The sequence below is a fragment of the Neoarius graeffei genome, chromosome 13 (genome assembly GCF_027579695.1).
Source record: "Neoarius graeffei isolate fNeoGra1 chromosome 13, fNeoGra1.pri, whole genome shotgun sequence".
Lineage (NCBI taxonomy): Eukaryota > Metazoa > Chordata > Actinopteri > Siluriformes > Ariidae > Neoarius > Neoarius graeffei.
Genome location: NC_083581.1, coordinates 17,977,806 through 18,001,708, shown reverse-complemented (window position 1 = coordinate 18,001,708; position 23,903 = coordinate 17,977,806). Strand labels below are relative to the sequence as shown.

The following is a 23,903-nucleotide window of genomic DNA, read 5'->3' as shown; positions in this document are numbered from 1 at the left end:
TTTGAGCAAGCAGCAGAGGCCTGGGGCTGGCCGGTGGAACAGCGCGCAGCGCGCCTCCTCCCCCTGCTAACGGGCGAGGCGCAGCTGGCCGTGCTACAGCTCCCCGCCGACAGCCAGCTGGTCTACGCAGACCTGCACCGGGCCGTCCTCCAGCGTGTGGGGCACACCCCAGAACAACACCACCAGCGCTTCCGCGCTCTGCGCCTAGAGGAGGTCAGCCGGCCGTTCGCGTTTGGCCAGCAATTCCGGGATACCTGCCAGCGGTGGCTGAGGGCTGACAACCACGATGCTGAGGGAATCGTAGATCTGGTGGTACTGGAACAGTTCATCGCCCGACTGCCCGAGGCGACCGCGGAGTGGGTCCAGTGCCATCGCCTGGCATCGCTGGATCAGGCCATCGAGCTGGCGGAGGATCACTTGGCGGCTGTTCCGACGGCAGGACAGCAGATCTCCTCTTCTCCCCTCTCCTCTCTCTCTCTTTCCCCCTCCCCTTCTGTGTCTCGTCCTCGCCCCGTTCCCCCACCGCGGAGGCGGGGGCCGGTTCCACCCCAGCCGGCCCGCCGCACCCGTGGTGCCCTCCCGTTTCCCACTTCCGTGTCTGTCTCTCCCCCCCTCAGGTGAGTGAGCCCCGGAGCGCCGGTGCAGAGAGAGAGCTTGGGCCGGTTTGCTGGCGCTGCGGGGAGCCGGGGCACCTCCAGCATCAGTGTTCGGTAATGGAGGTGGGCGCGGTGGTCTGGATCCCCGACATGCCATGGACCGCCCTCGATCGGGCCAGAGCGTATCGCATACCAGTGAGTATCCAAGGGGATATGTATCAGGCTTTGGTGGACTCCGGCTGTAATCAGACCTCAATCCACCAAAGCCTGGTGCAAGACGAGGCATTGGGCAGAGCACAATTGGTGAAGGTGTTGTGTGTGCATGGGGATGTTCACAGCTACCCTTTAGTGTCGGTCCACATTCTATTTCGAGGGGAGAAATTTAGTGTAAAGGCGGCGGTTAATCCTCGCTTTACACACTCAATAATTTTGGGGACTGATTGGCCGGGATTTCGGGAATTAATGACTCATTAAGTGAAGAGTGGGTCCTGCCATAGTTTAGCGGGGGTAGGTCCCGGTGTGGTATTGGCGGGAGCAGCTGTCACAGAGCCATGTACGTCATCACCGTGTCAGAGTGAGGAGCAGCAGGCTCCTCCTCCCTCTCTCGGGGATTCCCTTGCGGACTTCCCGTTAGAGCAGTCGCGAGCCGAGACTCTGTGGCATGTGTTTGACCAAGTGAGAGTAATCAATGGTCAAACGCTCCAGCCAAACGCCACACCATCCTTCCCCTATTTTTCCATTATGAGAGATAGATTATACCGAGTGACGCAGGACACTCAGACTAAGGAGCCGATAACACAACTTTTGATTCCAAAGAGCCGCCGGGAATTGGTATTCCAGGCGGTTCACTTTAATCCCATGGCTGGACACTTAGGGCAGGATAAGACACTAGCCCGGATAATGGCCCGGTTCTATTGGCCAGGGATTCACGGCGATGTCCGTAGGTGGTGTACGGCATGCCGTGAATGCCAGTTAGTAAATCCAGCGGCCATTCCAAAAGCGCCTTTGCGCCCTCTGCCATTAATCGAGACCTCGTTCAAAAGAATTGGGATGGATCTCGTCGGGCCATTAGATCGGTGAACACAAGGATATCGCTTTATTTTAGTTCTGGTGGACTATGCAACGCGATACCCGGAAGCAGTGCCGCTGCGCAATATCTCAGCACGTAGTATTGTGGAAGCACTCTTCCACGTCATCTCCCGAGTTGGAATCCCCAAAGAGATTCTGACTGATCAAGGCACTTCGTTTATGTCACGCACACTGCACGAACTGTATGGGTTACTGGGAATTAAGCCGATCCGCACCAGCGTTTATCACCCACAAACGGACGGCTTAGTTGAATGGTTTAATCGCACCCTCAAGACCATAATTAAAAAATTTGTAAGCAAGGACGCATGTAACTGGGATAAATGGCTCGAGCCCCTGCCTTTTGCAGTGTGAGAGGTCCCACAAGCCTCCACGGGGTTCTTCCCATTTGAATTATTATATGGACGAAAACCGCGCTGCATCCTAGATGTGCTGCGGGAAAATTGGGAGGAGAGACCTTCAACAAGCAAAAATGAAATTCAATACATTATTGACCTGCGCGCAAAACTCCACACACTCACACACACAACCCAGGAGAATTTGTGGCAGGCTCAAGAACAGCAAATCCGCCTGTACAACAGGGACACGCGCCTTAGGGAGTTCGCACCGGGAGATAAAGTGCTCATACTGTTGCCCACGTCGAGCTCCAAATTGATCGCCAAGTGGCAAGGACCCTTTGAGGTCACACGGCGAGTCGGGGGCATCGACTATGAGGTGAGGCGAACGGACAGGGGCGGGGTGGTACAGGTTTACGACCTCAATCTGTTAAAACTTTGGAACGAGGAGGTCCCCCTGGCGTTGGTGGCGTTGGTTCCAGAGAAGGCGGAGCTGGGGACGGAGGTTCAAAGGGGAACACTGGCATCGCTTACCACTCCGGTCCCCTGTGGAGACCACCTCTCCTCAACCCAACTCACGGAGGTTGCCCAGTTGCAAGCCGAATTTTCGGACGTGTTCTCTCCCCTGCCCGGCCACACCCGCCTCATAGAACACCACATTGAGACGCCCCCGGGGGTGGTAGTGCGCAGCCGCCCTTACAGGCTGCCCGAACACAAGAAAAAGGTGGTTCGGGAAGAACTTGAGGCCATGCTCGACATGGACATCGTCGAGGAATCCAACAGTGACTGGAGCAGCCCGGTGGTCTTGGGTCCCAAGGCCGACGGGTCGGTCCGGTTCTGTGTGGACTACAGAAAAGTCAACGCGGTGTCTAAATTCGATGCGTACCCAATGCCTCGTATTGACGAGTTGCTTGATCAACTAGGCATGGCTCGTTTTTATTCAACACTGGATTTAACAAAGGGATATTGGCAGATCCCCTTGACTCCATTATCCCGAGAGAAAATGGCCTTTACCACACCGTTTGGCTTACACCAGTTTGTCACACTTCCTTTTGGGCTGTTTGGGGCGCCCGCTACGTTCCAGCGGCTTATGAATAGGGTCCTCTGCCCCCACGCCACCTATGTGGCCGCATACCTAGACGACATTATAATCTAAAGTAATGACTGGCCGTGGCATTTACAACACCTGAGGGCCATCCTTAGGTCGCTGAGGCGAGCGGGTCTCACAGCCAACCCGAAGTGTGCGCGACTGGGCAGGTGGAAGTACGGTATCTGGGCTTCCACTTGGGCAATGGGCAGGTGCGTCCCCAAATTAATAAGACAGCAGTGATTGCGGCCTGCCCGAGGCCCAAGACCAAAAAGGGGGTGAGACAGTTCCTGGGGCTGGCTGGCTACTATTGTAGGTTCATACCTAATTATTCAGACGTCACCAGCCCGCTGACTGATCTGACTAAAAAGGGGGCACCAGATCCGGTCCAGTGGATGGAGCAATGCCAGCGGGCTTTCTCTGAGGTAAAGGCTGCACTGTGTGGGGGGCCACTGTTACACTCCCCTGACTTCACTCTCCCCTTTGTTTTGCAGACGGACGCGTCGGACAGGGGGCTGTTCTGTCCCAGGAAGTGGAGGGGGAGGACCGCCCAGTGCTGTACATCAGTAGGAAGCTGTTGGTGCATGAGGGCCGCTACAGCACTATAGAAAAGGAGTGCCTTGCCATCAAGTGGGCGGTCCTCGCCCTCCGCTACTACCTACTGGGACGCCCTTTCACCCTCTGCTCGGACCACGCAGCCCTCCAGTGGCTCCACCGCATGAAGGATGCCAACGCGCAGATCACCCTGCGCTGGAGTATCTGGCACTCCAGCCGTTTAAGTTTGAGGTGATCCACAGGCCGAGGGCGCAGATGGTCGTGGCGGACTTCCTCTCCCGTCGGGGGGGGGATTAGCTACAGGCTGGACGGCTCCCCGGCCTGAGTCGGGCAGTGGGGGTATGTGGCAGCGGGGGTGTGGTCAAGCGTCGGTCTGTGAACGGAGGGCGGGGTCAGGGAAGGTAAGTGGCAGAATCACTACATCTGATGTTAGTTAACCTGCGTTTGTGTGTCTTCCCCAGTGACCATGCCCTATAAAAGGAGAGAGAGAGCAGAGGAAGAGAGCTCTCTTCCCAACCAGACAACTTGTGTGTGTGTGTGTGTGTGTGTGTGTGTGTGTGTGTGCGCGTGCACGTGTGTGGCTGGGAGAGTATATTGCGACTGAAAAGTGCAAAATAAAAGTGTTTTTGGAACTCAGTTCTGGCCTGCTGTACTTCTGTGCTCCACCCACCTGCTCTCATTGCTACACACACACACACTTTTTATATATATATATATATATATATATATATATATATATATATATATATATACACACACACACACACACACATATATATATATAAAATCTTATGTACACACAGATCAAAACCTCTCTCGCGCGCGCTCTCTCACACACGCACAATGTTAGAGGTGCAGAAATTTGTCTCATTTATGACACTAAATTAGATAATCACTGGCCTTATGGAGTTAAATTTGATGAAAATGTAGCGAAATCAATGTGACATTATGATATCCATACATGATTCCAGACCATATTGAAATATATTCCTAATGTTTTCATATGTTTATTTAATAATTAACTCTTATGTTAATTAAATTAAATATATTAATATATGTTAAATATAGGGCGGCACGGTGGTGTAGTGGTTAGCGCTGTCGCCTCACAGCAAGAAGGTCCTGGGTTCGAGCCCCGGGGCCGGCGAGGGCCTTTCTGTGCGGAGTTTGCATGTTCTCCCCGTGTCCGCGTGGGTTTCCTCCGGGTGCTCCGGTTTCCCCCACAGTCCAAAGACATGCAGGTTAGGTTAACTGGTGACTCTAAATTGACCGTAGGTGTGAATGTGAGTGTGAATGGTTGTCTGTGTCTATGTGTCAGCCCTGTGATGACCTGGCGACTTGTCCAGGGTGTACCCCGCCTTTCGCCCGTAGTCAGCTGGGATAGGCTCCAGCTTGCCTGCGACCCTGTAGAAGGATAAAGCGGCTAGAGATAATGTGTGTGTGTGATGTGATGTTAAATATATTAAAGACACTCTTGGCCTTAAGAGGCTTTCAGGAAACCCACCCCTGGATTGTTTACCTGTCTGCACTTGTATTAATAAACAGACCTTCTGCACTTACATCTGTCTCCCAACCATCTCTGACAGAATACTTCACACTCCTTGATAAAGAGAATGAACATTTACCTGTTCTTACATCATGTTCAGGAACAAACTAATGTTAATGGTGCTAAAACAGCCACCATCTTGGTGTGGTTGGAGTGTTGGACTTGACTCGGATCAATAGTGGACTCAACTCAGACTTGACTCGAATTTTTTTTAATGACTTGGACTTGAACACTGGGGACTTGAAACTGGACTCGGACTCAAGGTTTAGTGACTCGACTACAACACTGGTCATAACATTTCATCAAAATCGATATAAGCATGCCTGAGTTTGGTGAAAAACTAAACTAACTTTTATTTAAATTATCTATGACTCTTTTGAGGCAATGGAATGTATTTTTTTTTGTTTTTTTGACAAAATACACTAATTAAAAAGTAAATGAAGTAAATAATTAAAACATGAATTAATAAATTAAAATGTGAAATAAATACTTAAAATGTCCATTACTTAGTTTAAACTTCACAATAACATCTCAGTAGATGTTAAATCACTGAGTAGATACATTTATTTCATGATCACTAGTATACCGTATACCTTGAAATAATTAAAACTGTCAGTCACCCATCAAAGTTGGTGGGTGGGGTCTAGCATCTGATCTACTCAAATCACTTGCCTGTAGGGTTACTACGGTGACCAGATCTGAGGTTGTTTACAACAGAGATGTTATAAAGGAGGAGAAAAACCCCTTAAAGAAACCTGAATAGAAATCTATGGGAAAAGTCTGTCAAAAGTTGATCAACTTTTACCTGTGTAGTAAAATGTTAGTAGCCTATTCCTTGGCAGTGAGTTCATTGATGAGTGTTTATGCTCCCCTCTCTCACCAGTTAAGCTAGCATCAACTAAATACATTAAAATGTTCAGTGTGTTTTTCCTGAAACCAAAGATTATACTGGAACACTTGTTCAACTAGTACTATCACACTACTAGTACTAGAACATGTTTGTGCATGAGATACAAATGTGTACTTTATGCTTCTGCGCTACCATCTACACTTGTTCAGTCATTTCTTAGTGGTTCTGTCTCAGCCCTCACAACCCAAATGATTTTGGCCACTTGGTAGTGGATTTGAATAGCTAGCACTGGTCCAAACTGACAACAGTCCCTGTCCTGTCTGAAGCAGCCTCGTACCCCATTGTCTTTGTAATGTTTGACCATCCTGATGCAGTGCTCGATGATGAAGAGAAGGTAGATTCCTGCCAGTGCTGTCAGACCCTTCCACACACCATCAAACTCCGTGAGCAGATCTGTGTCCTCATCAGCTCCATGACTGTGCTCATTGTGACTGTGATCATGGCTTCCTTGAGACTAGATGATAAAACAGAATATGGAAAAATGCATGAACTCAATGCACTGTGACAGAAAAGACAATTCACAAGCTCTATTGCAAAACCCAATAATGCAGTACACATGCAATCAGTGGTCATTAAACACACATCACTCAGCCTCTTCAAGCAGAAAGTTCACTTAGTCTTACGTGAGGCAGCAGATGGAGGAGGGCATCACCACTCAGTGTGCCCACTGCCAGCGCCACAAGGAAGGTGAGCAGGAACTTGAAGCAGGACTGATTGAGGATGGGCACCAGTACAACACCCAGCAGGGACAGCAGACTGATCACGGTGATGGACACAAAGCCCCACAACCAGATCCATGCTGCAACAACAAGAGCAAGTACTCAGTGCTGCTGAAATGAAAGTAACATCAACTCAACGCTGAGCGTTTGAATGACAGGACATTAAAGGTGCAATACTTGATTTTTTTTTAATATACTTTATGTGGAAAAATTACCTGGAAGGTGTAGAGCATGATACAAAAACAAACAATGGATTAAGTTGTGGTTTAGTGAAAGTATATTAAGTCAGTGACGAAACGCATTTGGACAACGGTACTTCCTGTCTGGAATGCTTGTGTGTTTGGATGCACCTCCTGTAAGTCATTCTATAGACACACTATAGGGCACCGTAGACCCTGGGGGTGGAGCTTCATGAACATGGATGGGAATCATGTTGAACCCACCTAACCATTACAGACCTTTTATAAAAAAAAAACCCAACAACTAAATCTTATCTAATGCACCTTTCAGTTGACCCAGTGTCTGAATTAAGGCTTGTAAACACCAGATATGACAAATTTGTGATGCGAACGTGTGCACACCGAATCTGATGCAAAATTTTTTACCATGTTGTGTTCTATTTCGTGCCAGTTTTGTGCCGTCAGGAGTGTCCTGAGTGAATGACGGAGTAATCTAGCAGTGATGAAAAGCCATACTATTTACAGACATGTTCTTAAAAAAAAGAGAGTTTTGGGTAAATCCGTTCATGGAAAGGAGAATATCATAATCTTGCTCAAGAGTTAAAGCTGAGAGATGGGATGTTGGGCAACGAGAAAGAAGCTCACAGTGTTGGGTGTTCATGGGTGGAATATAGCAGCTCAGCCCCTGTATGAGTGACACTGGCACAGAGCAGAGGCTCACCACTATATTCAAGGCTGATTTTCTGGCTTTTTGCAGCTTCTCATTTTTATTGTGCGACATCAGTGGAACCTAGTGGAGCCCTTACTTTAGGGGTCAGGTGATCATTTTCGCAACAAATAAGGCAGCTCAGAATTTCTATTTATTTATTAATTATTTTACATCACACCAAATTTCGTTCTTGTATTTAATGAACACGTCTTTAATGACCTGCCTGATTTTGGGCTAATGTTTTGTTCGAAAATTTGGAAAATGCGTGCAAGGGACTGTATTTCATACTATGATCTTTTCTACTGTCTAAGGCTGCAGTCATAGATACAGCATTTAGTCTGTTTGAATCTAGCCCCAGTATGGTTTGTTTGTGCAGGTGTGAGAACATAGCAATCACACTAGGGGGAAACCAGAGCACCCAGAGGAAACCCACACAGACGGGGGAGAACATGCAAACTCCACACAAAAAGGTCCCCATTGGCCGCTGGGCTCGAACCCAGAACCTTCTTGCTGTGAGGCAACAATGCTAACCACTACACCACTGTGCCGCCCAAAACAATTTGGAGTGTCTAAGTGATGTGTTCTCCATCCACTTCCATATCATGTGGTTTAATTACATTAAGACGACATTTCAACCAAATTACAGGAATCAAACCAAACATGCCGTGTGATTTGGGTTATGTGCAGTATTTTTTGATGTGATACGATCAAAGTCACGAGGCACAAAACAAGTTAAAGAACAGGTCTGTAGGGCTGCACAAATGCCGTGTGTGTTCTAGATATCTGGACTGATGAACAAATGGAGAAAAACAAAGCAAACAAACCAACAAACAAAAATCTGGATCTGACACACAAAATGATTATGAAAGCAGCTCTGTGTTCTGTGTGCTTTCTGAGATTTCTACACAATTCAAAACCAGTGCAGCCCTGTCAGTAACTGCTGGCGATTTTGCCGTCCCCCCCCCCAAAAAAAAAAGGAAATTTTCCTTGTATTTTCATGCAACATGCTTTATTTGTTTTTATTAAGTGAGAAAAGTGATCTTTTTTTAGATGGCAGGAATCATGTTTGTGCTAGGACAGTGGACATTGTTTACTAGTATCTGTGTTAGTACTGTGCATGCTTTATCTCGCCAAGTTAGCTTTGCACTTTATAAATGTGAAGTCTGCTGATTCATGTATTTTGTTGCCAGTAAAAATCACATGATTTGATTGAGAGCTTTATGGTCAAATTTAATAGACAAGTAAAAAGTGCAATGTGTGTTAGATTTTGTTTAGATTAATAGAATTACAACTGAAAAGGAGTTTCAGTCACATTTTTTGCATAAAGGTGTTTAATTGTAGCATAAATACATAAATGTATAAATCATTAAGAATAATTTACACTGACTCAAGTTTTAACTCAAGTTCCTCATTTAAAAATATTTTGCCTCTTTCGTTCTTGATGGTTAAAGTTTACTAAATATTTCAGTTTCACAAGATCTAAACAAAGAAAATTATTTGTTGTTGTTCTAATCTTGAAGCAGAGTTGCTATTTTCCTATCGAAGCCTCGACCCCTGCAGAATTTTGAAGATAATAATAATAATAATAATAATAATAATTTACACTTATATAGTGCCTTTCTCAAACTCAAGGTCACTTTACAAAGATCAAAGAAAACAGAACACACACACACACACACACTAAAAAAAAGTTGCTAAAGAGTGGTGAGTTTATGCAGTGGTGGTGAAGTGTTCATGAAACAGAAAGGTTTTGAGAGGAGATTTGAAGAACGGATAGTTCTTCAAATATAGATAGTCTCGACCTTCATAATAATAATCAAATACTCAAGAATTTACTACATAAGTTGATCCATGATTGACTTGTAAAACTTGAAAATAGGTCAAATTGGCATGAACTCAGAGAGGCTTTACTTTCCTTTTCATTCACGGGCAATGGTCACGTGAGGCACAAACAAAATGGTGGAGGCAGAGCCCAAATACACAGAACAAAGTCAAATCCAGAAAGGCAACACACAGATACAAGGCTTGGTAACATGAGCCACTAGGTACAGTGCATATACTTCAAGTCTGTGTGTTTAGAGAGTCCTTATAAGGGCATGCAGTGATTGCACTCTAATCTGGAACACATGCATAGTAATTAGTCCTAATGGCACTTGAAGCACGCAGCACGCACAGCGCCAACACACAGGGATGTAAACACTGATTTTTTTTTGGAAGACCCTGACTCATTGTCATTAAAGATGGGGGACATGAACTCCATTCGTTATATGCAAAAGTTCATAGTAAAAGATTTCATTATAGTGGGGTTGCAGTGTGTTAAGTTCACAACAGAAGCCCTGATTAGATATGTTGAAGTGGTAACAATGTATAGAGTCTAAAAATGAACTTAATAAGCCAATCACTTTAATTGTATTTTAATGAGAGTTATTTAAAAGTTGTAGAAGTCATACATTCAGAATACTTTTTACAGTTACTTTATATGATGTGTTTTCATTGTGCATTACTGTTTACAATAACTATCGCAAATCCTGTTCATCGGGGGGGGGGGGACCCCACAAAGTCATAACTCGTTTATTTTAGTAAAATGCCTGACTTAATTAAATTCAACATGGTGTTTAACGTGTTCCCTGATGCACAGATTTCTGGATAATGGGTAAGAGCGGATTAAAAAAAAAAGTGTTAAAAGAGCTCACATTATTGAAAACTATATTGCTTACTCCAAGTCCATATTTCAAAATATTAATTACAGTTAACCACATTAATATGCACAATGATTTTTTAAAAATGCACTTGGCACTTTTTTGCTAAAACTGATCCATAGGGAACACTGACCGGAGGTGCTCAGGCTCAGACAGCCTCTATGCTTTCTAAGCTAGTGGAGGTGAAAGACTTACAAGACAAATTTGAGGGACGATGGGAAGAGCAGCAAATTACAGACAAGAACTTACAAAGGATCCACACTCGTTTAGAAGTGCACACTGTTTCTGGAGGAAAAAGCAATCACGCACAGACAATTATATAGGCCTAATAAGTGAGTGTCTCTCTCTCTCTCTCTCTCTTATACACACACACACACACACACACACACACACAAATGACTAATGGATGTGTCATTTGATTGATTGATTGATTGATTGATTGATTGATTGATTGATTGATTGACTAACTAACCAACCATGTACTGAGTTATCAATGTAATCAGTGGTTTATCGATGTCTTTTTCATGGATTAGGAATAAACATAGTGACAAAAAAGTATCACTGTCCTTCATATGGACTGACTGTAAATACCAAAACTTCTAATAAACAAGTGTTGCCAGGCAAAACAAACCTCGCCCGGCCTTTCCGGTGACTTTGACCTTCACCCGATTACCCCAAAAATTTAAATCAGGTAATCTACAGACCATTGCTCACCTACCCTGAAAATTCGAAGTCAATCAGTGCAACCGTCTAGACGCTAGATTGTTAACAGACAGACACACAAACAAACCGCACTGATTACAATACCTCGCCCCACTTACTCCGTCATGAGCGAGATAATAAAGCCAGGTTTATACTGTACAATTTCTCGCTCAACTTTCATGATAGAGCACTCAAGACCTTGCCATCATTAGGAGGACGGCAGAGGATGACGAGATGAATTACATTTTCCTGTTTTGATATTAAAGCACACTTTGAAGAACTGGAATTAATGCCCCCCCCTTTTTTTAAGCCAGGATCGGTTCCAAACTCTACTCCTTCAGCATCAATTATTAATTATGTTTCTCTTGTTATACTGATGGCTTGTTTCTGTTTACGCAAGTTCCTTGGATGACATACACAGTGCACTAACATTCAGAATCTAATAGGCATGTAACAATTACCCAATTCATGATTTGATTCACGATACTGGGATCACAACATGATATTTTTGAAAAAAAATAATGATGAAAATTTTATAACCCCCAAAAGTAACATTTATTTTCCTGTTCTTTATCAACTTAAATATTCCTTTTGTTCAATTAAATCACCAATAATAATTATTTGCCCACATTTGTAAAGGTTGGAGGCCTATTAACTAAAATATTTATTTTATTAAAAATGAAAAAATATGTTGTTGTTAATAATAATAATAATAATAATAATAATAAAGATTTAAGAACATTTGTACTGCCTCCATTTGTTTTTCTTTACCTTTCAGCAATCTGTAAAAATGGAGCTCCCATTTCTTGTTAAATCTATTTGTACAGTCAATCACACAACAGCTCTTTTACATTTTAGATCTGTTTTTGTGTGTTTTCATAGCTTTAGGTCTGTGTTACTTCCACCTCCAGTGAAGTCCCATGCACTCCCACTATTTTACATTATCGGGCCCTCTGTGGTCTAAATAATGCAATTACACCTAGGAGAAACAGGGATTACACAGCCTGATAATCGTGATTCACTCTTGATTTGATTCATCATAAAATTGTATTCTGATTTATTGTCACACGATATATTATTACATGCCTATAACCTGACTTGGAGAACAAAATGTTACTGCACAGTCAGTTATAGAACTTGGCTAATATTTTATTTCAGGGCTCATACAGTGTGCCAAGAGATCACAGAGTGCAAAACAGACTTTACTGTACCTATAGAGCTGGCTTTTTTTGAGTTCAAGTCCGACTCTGTGTTAATTCAGCAAGCATAAATATTCCCGATATCTATAAAGAATATAATGGCAGTGCTTTTCTCTTTAATATCATGTTTGTCTGGATTACTCTTACAGTAAACACAGGAACTTATCTACAACTCAGCATGCTTCTTGTAGGAGGTTATTTTTGTACTGTCAATTGCCTTGTGTGTGGGGGTTTGTTGCACATCAAATGATTTCACAACTTTATTACAGAGAGTAATCCTTTTGTAAATCATAAAGGAAGATAAAGAAAGCAGACTAAGAGGATACCACAATAGTTTTATAGAACAAACAAGAACAATTTATATACGCAACAAGAACCATTTATATTAGGACAGTAGATAAATTTAGATAAGAGCTTATTCAATTTCAGATAACAGCCATTTGTAAAAAAAAAAACGGACATGTTCCTGAGAGAAATGGTATACAGAAATGTAAACATCATTATGCTTTGAGGTAAACTGTTAACTACACATTTATTTGGCTTACCAGATTCGGTCACTCAGCTCAGATATCAGCAAAGCTATTACATTATAATTGTACAGTATATGTCTGCTCAACACCTGAATTACACGTGCAGTAAAATAGTGCATTAGAAACTTGGCAGGGACCCCTGGGGAGTTTTAGCTTGCACATATTATGTGAGGAAAAAGACAAAAAGTTCAGAATACTGGAGCAGATTAAGCTGCTCCAGTAACTGTCAGAGTCAGTGTGAATACGAGTGTGATGCCATCTGATATAGCCCTAAAGCATGAAATAATGAGGACTGTGGTGCCTTTATTAATGGTTGCTTGTACCTGAGGTTTGAGACGCTTCCTGAACGTCGACCTGGTGGTAATGGTGGATACAGAGGCGACTGTCTATCTGATAGAGTAGGGCAGGACACAGGTAGGTGAACTGTGCTGGGGAAATTAATGAGTCAGGACTCAGGCCATAGTGGAGCAGCAGCTGAGTGAGATTTAGACACTGAAAGACAAGAAGAGGACAGAGTGAGCCATGGTTCAAAATGGTTTAAGAGTTTGCAATAACAGTGAAGTGAGCTACCTCCTCATGTTGGTGAGGTATTTCCTGAAACAAATCAGCCAAAGATGAGTTTGGGTTTATCATCTCTCCTGGTACTGCGCGCTTTTCTTTGCTGGACTTTCCTTGATGGTGGTCATGATCGTGATCATGCTCATGGACATTCCCACTATCGTCCACCACAGAGCTGATGGGAAGGTTGGGTGTTCTGCTTTGTCTATGCTGTCCTTTAGTTGTTTGTAGCCTCCTGATCAACATAGGCATTGAGGTAGCAGGCTGACTGAAGGGCTGGAGAGCGAGTGCCTCAGGATTGCTAAGCTGAAGAGATGCCGAGGTCATTTGTGTAGTCTTCACCTGGTCTGTGGTGTCTGGAGTGTGGTGGTAGTGGTGAGGGTGGGGGTGTTTATGGTGATGATGGCTATGATGATGTGTCTTATTCTCATGCCTACCAGGGGCGGTGCTGTCTAAAGATGGTCCCGCAAGGTCATTGGTTTGTTCCTTTATGTGGTCATGTGAGTGCTCAAGACTGTCCTGTGTATGGTCATGGTCAGGTGTTTTAGTCTGAGTGTTGTTGTGGTCATGATCATGGTCGGGGTTGTGACTGTTATGCATGTGGTCATGATCAACGCTTTGAGTCCAAGTACTGTTATGCTCAGGTTTATGATCATGTACGTGATGGTCATGATCATGGTCATGACCATGTCCACTGTCCTTGCCCTTCCGTCCACGAGGCTTGTTCTCTACAGTTGGTCTAGCTACTGCAGTGAGACTGGGGCTACATGAGTGTCCAGGTACTACATGGGAGTCATGGTGGTGGTTATCATGGGAATGCTTCGGATGTGAATGCGAATGCCGTCCTTCCTGCATTTCCAGGAGTTCCAGGTGGTCATGGTCCAGGTTGTCATGATCCAGTCCCACCACTCGCAACTTGCCTAGACCCAGGCTCAGCAGCAGGTTCTGGAAGCCTCTGAAGTCGAGCCGGTCCTGCTGGCCATAGCGGTGGAACAGCTTCTGTATGTAGTAGTATTGCTGCTCTTGCTCTGTGGCTTCTTTCTGTTTCGGCATTGGGTGATCTGCTGGGCCCACGTAAGACTCCTTTGATATTTGGTGGTCATCATGAACATGGTCGTGGTCATGATCATGGTCATGACCATTACTGTGATTGTGGTGGTGGTGGTCATGGTGGTGGCCACTTTCATGACAGTGAGTGCACTGATGGAACAGGAGGGTGAAGACGCAGAGAAAGCAAAACTTTGTTTGTGCGTGAACTCTCATCGTCTCTTCACTTCAAGATCACTGCAAATACATTAAAAATAAAATAGATACAAGATAATAAAATTTTAAAACTGCCTTCATATAGCACGAAAAATATCATTGTAAACAGTGAGACCAAGAGCAGTGACACACTTCTAGACAGGCTATCGACACATTTTCCTCCAGACAGAGCCAACCGGACTGTTTCAGAGACCCTGCCTTTTGTAATAATAAAGAACTTTCTTGCAAAAAACATTGAAATGCATACAGTGGAATGTGCAATGCAAAGCTCAAGCTAACTACCAAAAAACTGTGGGTTTCACAGTTTGAATTTAATATGCTGGTGCAAGAATGCAGGAGAACAAAACTGACAATTTTCCAACCAGCCTCTGGCAAGTTGAATACCAGCAAACAACCAGATCACCATAAACTCAAACAGGGTTGAAATTCTAATGAACATCCATCCATCATCTACAGCCACTTATCCTGTACAGGGCGCAAGGCAAGCTGGAGCCTATCCCAGCTGACTATGGGTGGGGGTGGGGGGGGGAGTACACCCTGGACAAGTCGCCAGGTCATCGCAGGGCTAACACATAGAGACAAACAACCATTCACACTCACACCTACTGTCAATTTAGAGCCACCAATTAGCCTAACCTGCATGTCTTTGGACTGTGGGGGAAACTGGAGCACCCAGAGGAAACCCATGCAGACACTGGGAGAACATGCAAACTCCACACAGAAAGGCCCTTGTCGGCCACTGGGCTTGAACCCAGGACCTTCTTGCTGCGAGGCAACAGTTCTAACCGCTACACCACTGTGCCACCCCTCTAATGGACACACCCGGAGGAAAAAGTTTCAAACTGGAAATCAGGGGACATAGTAAAAGAGTAACATAGTATCAGGGGACATAGTAACAGAATGGCTCAAATTTCCCGAAATCATATCTACAGCCAATTATTCTTATGTATCATTAGATTTAGTTTTAAAAACTACAAAAACAAAGGTTAAGCTCTGGAACTGAAGCAGAACCCAAAGTTTGAAAGAGCTTTAAGAGCAAAGATGATTGAGAGATTTTTCCTGTGACAAACATCCTTCCACTTACAACAGCCTGATGTTGGGGAAGGGGTCATGTTATAAGAGACGTGAGTGACAGAAGTAGCACAAAGACCACAGCCTGAGAAACATGTTGCTCTTTTGCTATGGGAGAATCTTATGACAGAAAGAGGACTTTGCAATGGAGAAGTGGCATTTACAAAAGAATGTACAGGGGGGGGATAGATAGATAGAGAGAGAGAGAGAGAGAGAGAGAGAGAGAGAGAGAGAGAGAGAGAGAGAATAAATGCAACAGCGTTTTGAATGAAAACCTGCTGGATTTTTTTTTTACCCTTTCAACTATCAGGGGTAGAGAATACCATGTGCAGGTGCAGCAGAGACATCAATCTTCAACATTGGCATTTCAGAAGAACAGATTAAGTAAAAGCAATGCAGATGCAACACAGAGATCTTCATTCTTATAAATACACCACATTTAAGATGGAATTTTCTGTGACACTGCTATTACTCAAGATACAATCAGACAATCACATTGTTAGTCTGGGGGGACCCTAACTTGCACAGTCGATGGTCAGCAATATCCTCAAGCAGTCCATTTCTATGATAGGATGAAAAGATTGCTGCCTAATATATATATTTTTAAAATTACACTTCAAAAGCAGACAATAAGTGTCACTAGCACAGCTAAGCTAGCTCACATGCTGCTTTTAAAAGAATAATCATTTATTAATCATTAAGTTCCATTCTTATTTTGTTGCGTACATTACATACATGGCCTGTGTTTTGACTTTTTACTTTAGGGCAATTCCATGTCAATGTCAACCTCACCATGCAAAAATAAAGCAACATGTAATACATCAAAACCACTCCCAGAGATCTCACCTAGGCCTGTATTTTACAGATGTGAATAAGTTGAACCAATTTGTAACCAACCTAATATGTCACTGTCAGTCTTTCTTTCTTATAATGTAAACCCCAAGCTAAAATCAACTTTGATCATGTACAATTCTATATTATTGCCACAAGCCACAGAAATGTATGCTAAAATCCACAAAACAGCAAAACAATAGCCATCCTAAATATTATTTAAGAACTTTGATAGTTTTAGCTGATATTTAGAGAGTTTTTCAAAGGGTTATGATGGTTAAATTGCTGATTTTCTAAACATATGCCATGTCTATTTCAGACGCGTCACATCCATAACGGAATTTCATCACATCCATAACGCTGACTTTTCCTTCCGAAACTCTGCATGAAATACAAAATATTTTAAACAAAGATTTTTTAATATTCACCTTGGACCCCTCTATCAAATGGATATCTCCATGTCGACATTAGGTTTACAATTTCACAGAGTTTGATAAAAATGTACAGTCACCCAAGAAAAGTGATACTTTTTCTGTCACATCCATAACGCATCTTTTATTGGCATTTTCTGGCATGCCCTAGATGTACTATGGGAATTGTTCTTGTTCTATCACTTCTCCAGTATGGTACAGCCTTAAAATATGCAACACCTGTTTAAATACTGGGAGACAATAAAACATGCACTGGGTCATTTGTTGCCATTTTGAGTTCAAGTGTCACGTCCATAACGCTGGAATTGCTCTTTATTTATTTTTTATGCTTCTGTTGCACTCTTTTTTTTTTTGCTTTTGCTGTGAGCTGCTGGAACATGTAAATTTCCCCACTGAGGGATTAATAAAGTTTATCTTATCTTATGCAGAAAGATCTGAAATCATGTCCTTAAAACATGAAGGGAGCCAGATCAATGGAATTCTCCAGCCTCGGTGTCTCAAGTGTAGTATTTACACCAACTTCAGTGTGTATTTTCCAATCGATGTGCTAAAGCAAGTTAAGACACATGAGTGAGATGCCATTCTGGCTTTCAGTTTCAAACATCTGCATAATTATGAGCCTTCCTCCGAGCTCTCACCGACTGTGTTTATAAACATGCAACTAGTGTGACTTCTGAACCCCAGAAGTACAGAAGTTAGCAGATTTTATGAGTTTGAATGCATTTGTTATGAGTCTTTGACTCATTGTACCATATCAAAGATAAATAAAGCCATGATTGAATAAAAAAAATAAAAGCCCAGAGGAGATAGCATTGGGTAATAGAGAAGCCTATTTTGAGGAAATCTGGATTCACAAATAAGACAGTGCTGTCTGCTAATGCTTTGTTACCTGCCAAAAGTTTTTTTTTTTAAAGCAAAGTCATGTTTTGGAAAAAATTCTTTTATATATATATATATATATATATGGGCGGCACGGTGGTGTAGTGGTTAGCGCTATCGCCTCACAGCAAGAAGGTCTGGGTTCAAGCCCCGTGGCCGGCGAGGGCCTTTCTGTGCGGAGTTTGCATGTTCTCCCCGTGTCCACGTGGGTTTCCTCCGGGTGCTCCGGTTTCCCCCACAGTCCAAAGACATGCAGGTTAGGTTAACTGGTGACTCTAAATTGACCGTAGCTGTGAATGTGAGTGTGAATGGTTGTCTGTGTCTATGTGTCAGCCCTGTGATGACCTGGTGACTTGTCCAGGGTGTACCCCGCCTTTCACCCGTAGTCAGCTGGGATAGGCTCCAGCTTGCCTGCGACCCTGTAGAACAGGATAAAGCGGCTAGAGATAATGAGATGAGATATATATATATAAAAGAATTTTTTCCAAAACATGACTTTGCTTTAAAAAAAAAAAATTCTTTTATATATATATATATATATATATATATATATATATATATATATATATATATATATATATATACCCCTCCTAGAACTGACACCTTATTGTGGTGGAGGGGTTTGTGTGCTTGAATGATCCTAGGAGCTATGTTGTCGGGGGCATTATGCCCCTGTCAGGGTTTCCCAAGGCAGACAGGTCCTAGGTGACAGGCCAGACTAAGAGCAGTTCACCAAAACCCCTATGGAGAAAAATCCGAGGACCGTGACGTCGCCCGGGATGACGCAGCCGGGGCCCCACCCTGGAGCCAGGCCTGTGGTTGGGGCTCGTATGCGAGCGCTTGGTGGCCGGGCCTTTGCCCATGGGGCCCGGCCGGGCTCAGCCCGAAGAGGTGACATGGGCCCGACCTCCTGTGGGTTCACCACCCACAGAGGTAGCAGTAGGGGACTGGTGCAATGTGGATTGGGTGGCAGTCGAAGGCAGGGGCCTCGACGACCTGATCCCCGGACACAGCGGCTGGCTGTTGGGACATGGAATGTCACTTCGCTGGGGGGGAAAGAGCCTGAGCTTGTGAGGGAGGTTGAGAGGTACCGGCTAGAGATAGTCGGGCTCACCTCCACGCATAGCTTGGGCTCTGGAACCCAGCTCCTCGAGAGGGGCTGGACTCTCCACTTCTCTGGAGTTGCCTGTGGTGAGCGGCGGTGGGCTGGTGTGGGCTTGCTTATACAGTGGGGCAAAAAAGTATTTAGTCAGTCACCAATTGTGCAAGTTCTCCCACTTAAAAAAATGAGAGAGGCCTGTAATTTTCATCATAGGTATACCTCAACTATGAGACAAAATGAGGAAAAAAAAATCCAGAAAATCACATTGTCTGATTTTTAAAGACTTTATTTGCAAATTATGGTGGAAAATAAGTATTTGGTCAATAACAAAAAGTTCATCTCAATACTTTGTTATATACCCTTTGTTGGCAATGACAGAGGTCAAACGTTTTCTGTAAGTCTTCACAAGGTTTTCACACACTGTTGCTGGTATTTTGGCCCATTCCTCCATGCAGATCTCCTCTAGAGCAGTGATGTTTTGGGGCTGTCGCTGGGCAACACGGACTTTCAACTCCCTCCAAAGATTTTCTATGGGGTTGAGATCTGGAGACTGGCTAGGCCACTCCAGGACCTTGAAATGCTTCTTACGAAGCCACTCCTTCGTTGCCCGGGCGGTGTGTTTGGGATCATTGTCATGCTGAAAGACCCAGCCACGTTTCATCTTCAATGTCCTTGCTGATGGAAGGAGGTTTTCACTCAAAATCTCACGATACATGGCCCCATTCATTCTTTCCTTTACACGGATCAGTCGTCCTGGTCCCTTTGCAGAAAAACAGCCCCAAAGCATGATGTTTCCACCCCCATGCTTCACAGTAGGTATGGTGTTCTTTGAATGCAACTCAGCATTCTTTCTCCTCCAAACATGACAAGTTGAGTTTTTACCAAAAAGTTCTATTTTGGTTTCATCTGACATTCTCCCAATCCTCTTCTGGATCATCCAAATGCTCTCTAGCAAACTTCAGATGGGCCTGGACATGTACTGGCTTAAGCAGGGGGACACGTCTGGCACTGCAGGATTTGAGTCCCTGGCGGCGTAGTGTGTTACTGATGGTAGCCTTTGTTACTTTGGTCCCAGCTCTCTGCAGGTCATTCACTAGGTCCCCCCGTGTGGTTCTGGGATTTTTGCTCACCGTTCTTGTGATCATTTTGACTCCACGGGGTGAGATCTTGCGTGGAGCCCCAGATCGAGGGAGATTATCAGTGGTCTTGTATGTCTTCCATTTTCTAATAATTGCTCCCACAGTTGATTTCTTCACACCAAGCTGCTTACCTATTGCAGATTCAGTCTTCCCAGCCTGGAGCAGGTCTACAATTTTGTTTCTGGTGTCCTTTGACAACTCTTTGGTCTTAGCCATAGTGGAGTTTGGAGTGTGACTGTTTGAGGTTGTGTACAGGTGTCTTTTATACTGATAATGATTTCAAACAGGTGCCATTAATACAGGTAACGAGTGGAGGACAGAGGAGCCTCTTAAAGAAGTTGTTACAGGTCTGTGAGAGCCAGAAATCTTGCTTGTTTGTAGGTGACCAAATACTTATTTTACCGAGGAATTTACCAATTAATTCATTAAAAATCCTACAATGTGATTTCCTGGATTCTTTCCCCCCATTTTGTCTCTCATAGTTGAAGTGTACCTATGATGAAAATTACAGGCCTCTCTCATCTTTTTAAGTGGGAGAACTTGCACAATTGGTGGCTGACTAAATACTTTTTTGCCCCACTGTAGCTCCCCAGCTCAGCCGCCATGTGTTGGAGTTTACCCCAGTGAACGAGAGGGTCGCCTCTCTGCGCCTTCGGATTGGGGAGAGGGCTCTTGCTGTTGTTTGTGCCTACGGCCCAAATAGCAGTATAGAGTATCCGGCCTTCTTGGAGTCCCTGGGAGAGGTACTGAGGAGTGCTCAGACTGGGGACTCCATTGTGTTACTGGGGGACTTCAATGCTCACGTGGGAGATGACAGTGACACCTGGAGGGGCGTGGTTGGGAGGAACGGCCTCCCCGATCTGAACCCGAGTGGTGTTTTGTTATTGGACTTCTGTGCTAGTCACGGTTTGTCCATAACGAACACCATGTTCGAGCATAGGGGTGTCCATAAGTGCACGTGGCACCAGGACACCTTAGGTCGGAGGTCAATGATAGACTTTGTAGTCGTTTCATCTGATCTCCGGCCCTATGTCTTGGACACTCGGGTGAAGAGAGGGGCTGAGCTGTCAACTGATCACCACCTGGTGGTGAGTTGGATCCGCTGGCGGAGGAGGAAGCTGGACAGACCTGGCAGGGCCAAACGTATGGTGAGGGTCTGCTGAGAACGTCTGGCCGAGCACTCTGTTGTGGAGGTCTTTAACTCCCACCTCCGGGAGAGCTTTTCCCAGCTTCCGAGGGAGGCGGGGGACATTGAGTCTGAGTGGACCATGTTCTCTACCTCCATTGTGGACGCAGCTGTTCGGAGCTGTGGCCGCAAGGTCTCCGGTGCCTGTCGTGGCGGCAATCCCCGAACCCGGTGGTGGACACCAGAAGTAAGGGATGCCGTCAAGCTGAAGAAGGAGTCCTATCGGGCCATGTTAACCTCCAGGACTCCCGAGGCAGCTGACGGGTATTAGCAGGCCAGGCGTGCTGCAGCTCGGGCAGTTGCGGAGGCAAAAACTCGGAACTGGGAGGAGTTCGGGGAGGCCATGGAGAAGGACTATCGGTCGGCCTCGAAGAAATTCTGGCAAACCGTCCGGCGCCTCAGGAGGGGGAAGCAGTCCTCTGCCAACACTGTTTACAGTGCGGGTGGGGAGCTGTTGACCTCGACTGGGGACATTGTTGGGCGGTGGAAGGAATACTTTGAGGATCTCCTCAATCCCACCATCATGTCTTCCACTGAGGAGACTGAGGCTGATGACTCAGAGGTGGACTCGTCCATTACCCAAGCCGAAGTCACTGAGGTGGTTTGCAAGCTCCTCGGTGGCAAGGCACCGGGGGTGGATGAGATCCGCCCTGAGTATCTCAAGTCTCTGGATGTTGTGGGGCTGTCTTGGTTGACACGCCTCTGCAACATCGCGTGGCGGTCAGGGACAGTGCCTCTGGAGTGGCAGACTGGGGTGGTGGTCCCTCTTTTTAAGAAAGGGGACCGGAGAGTGTGCCCCAATTATAGGGGAATCACACTTCTCAGCCTCCCAGGGAAGGTTTACTCCAGGGTACTGGAGAGGAGAATTCGACCAATAGTCGAACCTCGGATCCAGGAGGAACAATGCGGTTTTCGTCCTGGTCGCGGAACACTGGACCAGCTCTATACCCTTCATAGGGTGCTCGAGGGTTCATGGGAGTTTGCCCAACCAGTCCACATGTGCTTTGTGGATCTGGAGAAGGCATTCGACCGTGTCCCCCGTAGTATTCTGTGGGGGGTGCTTCGGGAGTATGGGGTTCGGGGCTCTTTGCTAAGGGCTGTCCGGTCCCTGTACGAACGGAGCAGGAGTCTGGTTCGCATTGCCGGCAGTAAGTCAGACCTGTTCCCAGTGCATGTTGGACTCCGGCAGGGCTGCCCTTTGTCACCGGTTCTGTTCATAATTTTTATGGACAGAATTTCTAGGCGCAGCCAGGGGCCAGAAGGAATCCTGTTTGGGAACCACAGGATTTCATCTCTGCTTTTTGTGGATGATGTTGTCCTGTTGGCTTCTTCAAACCAGGACCTTCAGCATGCACTGGGGTGGTTTGCAGTCGAGTGTGAAGCGGCTGGGATGAGAATCAGCACCTCCAAGTCCGAGGCCATGGTTCTCGACCGGAAAAGGGTGGCTTGCCCTCTCCAGGTTGGTGGAGAAGTTCTGCCTCAAGTGGAGGAGTTTAAGTATCTCGGGATCTTGTTCACGAGTGAGGGAAGGATGGAGCGTGAGATCGACAGGCGGATCGGTGCAGCCTCCGCAGTAATGCGGTCGCTTTACCAGTCCGTCGTGGTGAAGAAGGAGCTGAGCCAAAAGGCGAAGCTCTCAATTTACCGGTCGATCTACATTCCGACTCTCACCTATGGTCATGAGCTTTGGGTAATGACCGAAAGGACAAGATCGCGGATACAAGCGGCCGAAATGAGTTTCCTTCGCAGGGTGGCTGGGCGCTCCCTTAGAGATAGGGTGAGAAGCACAGTCACTCGGGAGGAGCTCGGAGTAGAGCTGCTGCTGCTCCACATCGAGAGGAATCAGCTGAGGTGGCTTGGGCATCTTTTTCGGATGCCTCCTGGATGCCTCCCTGGGGAGGTGTTCCAGGCATGTCCCCCCGGGAGGAGGCCCCGGGGAAGACCCAGGACACGCTGGAGGGACTATGTCTCTCGGCTGGCCTGGGAACGCCTCGGTGTTCTTCCCGAGGAGCTGGCCGAGGTGTCTGGGGAAAGGGAAGTTTGGGCTTCCCTGCTTAGACTGCTGCCTCCGCGACCCGGTCCCGGATAAAGCGGAAGAAGACGAAACGAGACGAGATATATATATATATATATATATATATATATATAAATAAAATGAGACAATTCAGATCAGACCAGAATTTCCTGCAAGAGCAACATGACTGGGGCTGAGAAAATTTCAGTAGTGCTCAGAGGTGTTGTAGAAAAGTCACATGTTCAGCATGTACAATCATCATTCTGATATCCATAACCATGTAACCATGCTGCATATTAGAGTATCTCTCAAAGCTTTGAGTAAATCAGAAATCAACAGGGATCTTAAGAGCTCAAGGAGCAACGTGTTTAGAGGAGCTCAAACATGTACATTAGGTGTGTAACAATTACACTGTTTAGTCCTCATATAGCCGTACGTGTATTTAGGTTTAAACCCGAAGTGGGTGTGGCCTAAATCTGAAGGTTTACTCTAGGGGTGGGCAACCAGACCAAAAGATCATATGATGAGCCACAATCTTAATCACAATTCTCCTAAGATTTAGATGAACTCATGTGATCAC

At 45.3% G+C, this 23,903-nt stretch overlaps 1 protein-coding gene across 3 annotated transcripts in view; it reads right to left on the bottom strand.

Moving 5' to 3' along the window:
* Positions 1-23,903, bottom strand: part of slc39a10 (solute carrier family 39 member 10) — a 153,447-nt gene that overhangs the window by 43,520 nt on the left and 86,024 nt on the right. For all 3 annotated transcript variants that reach the window (XM_060937301.1, XM_060937302.1, XM_060937300.1), the window contains 4 exons: positions 13,420-14,691; positions 13,173-13,341; positions 6,736-6,911; positions 6,390-6,566 (listed from right to left, as the gene is read on the bottom strand). In XM_060937301.1, the coding sequence (XP_060793284.1) occupies positions 6,390-6,566; positions 6,736-6,911; positions 13,173-13,341; positions 13,420-14,670 (1,773 nt within the window). In that variant the 5' untranslated portion in view covers positions 14,671-14,691. The remainder of the gene's footprint in view (positions 1-6,389; positions 6,567-6,735; positions 6,912-13,172; positions 13,342-13,419; positions 14,692-23,903) is intronic.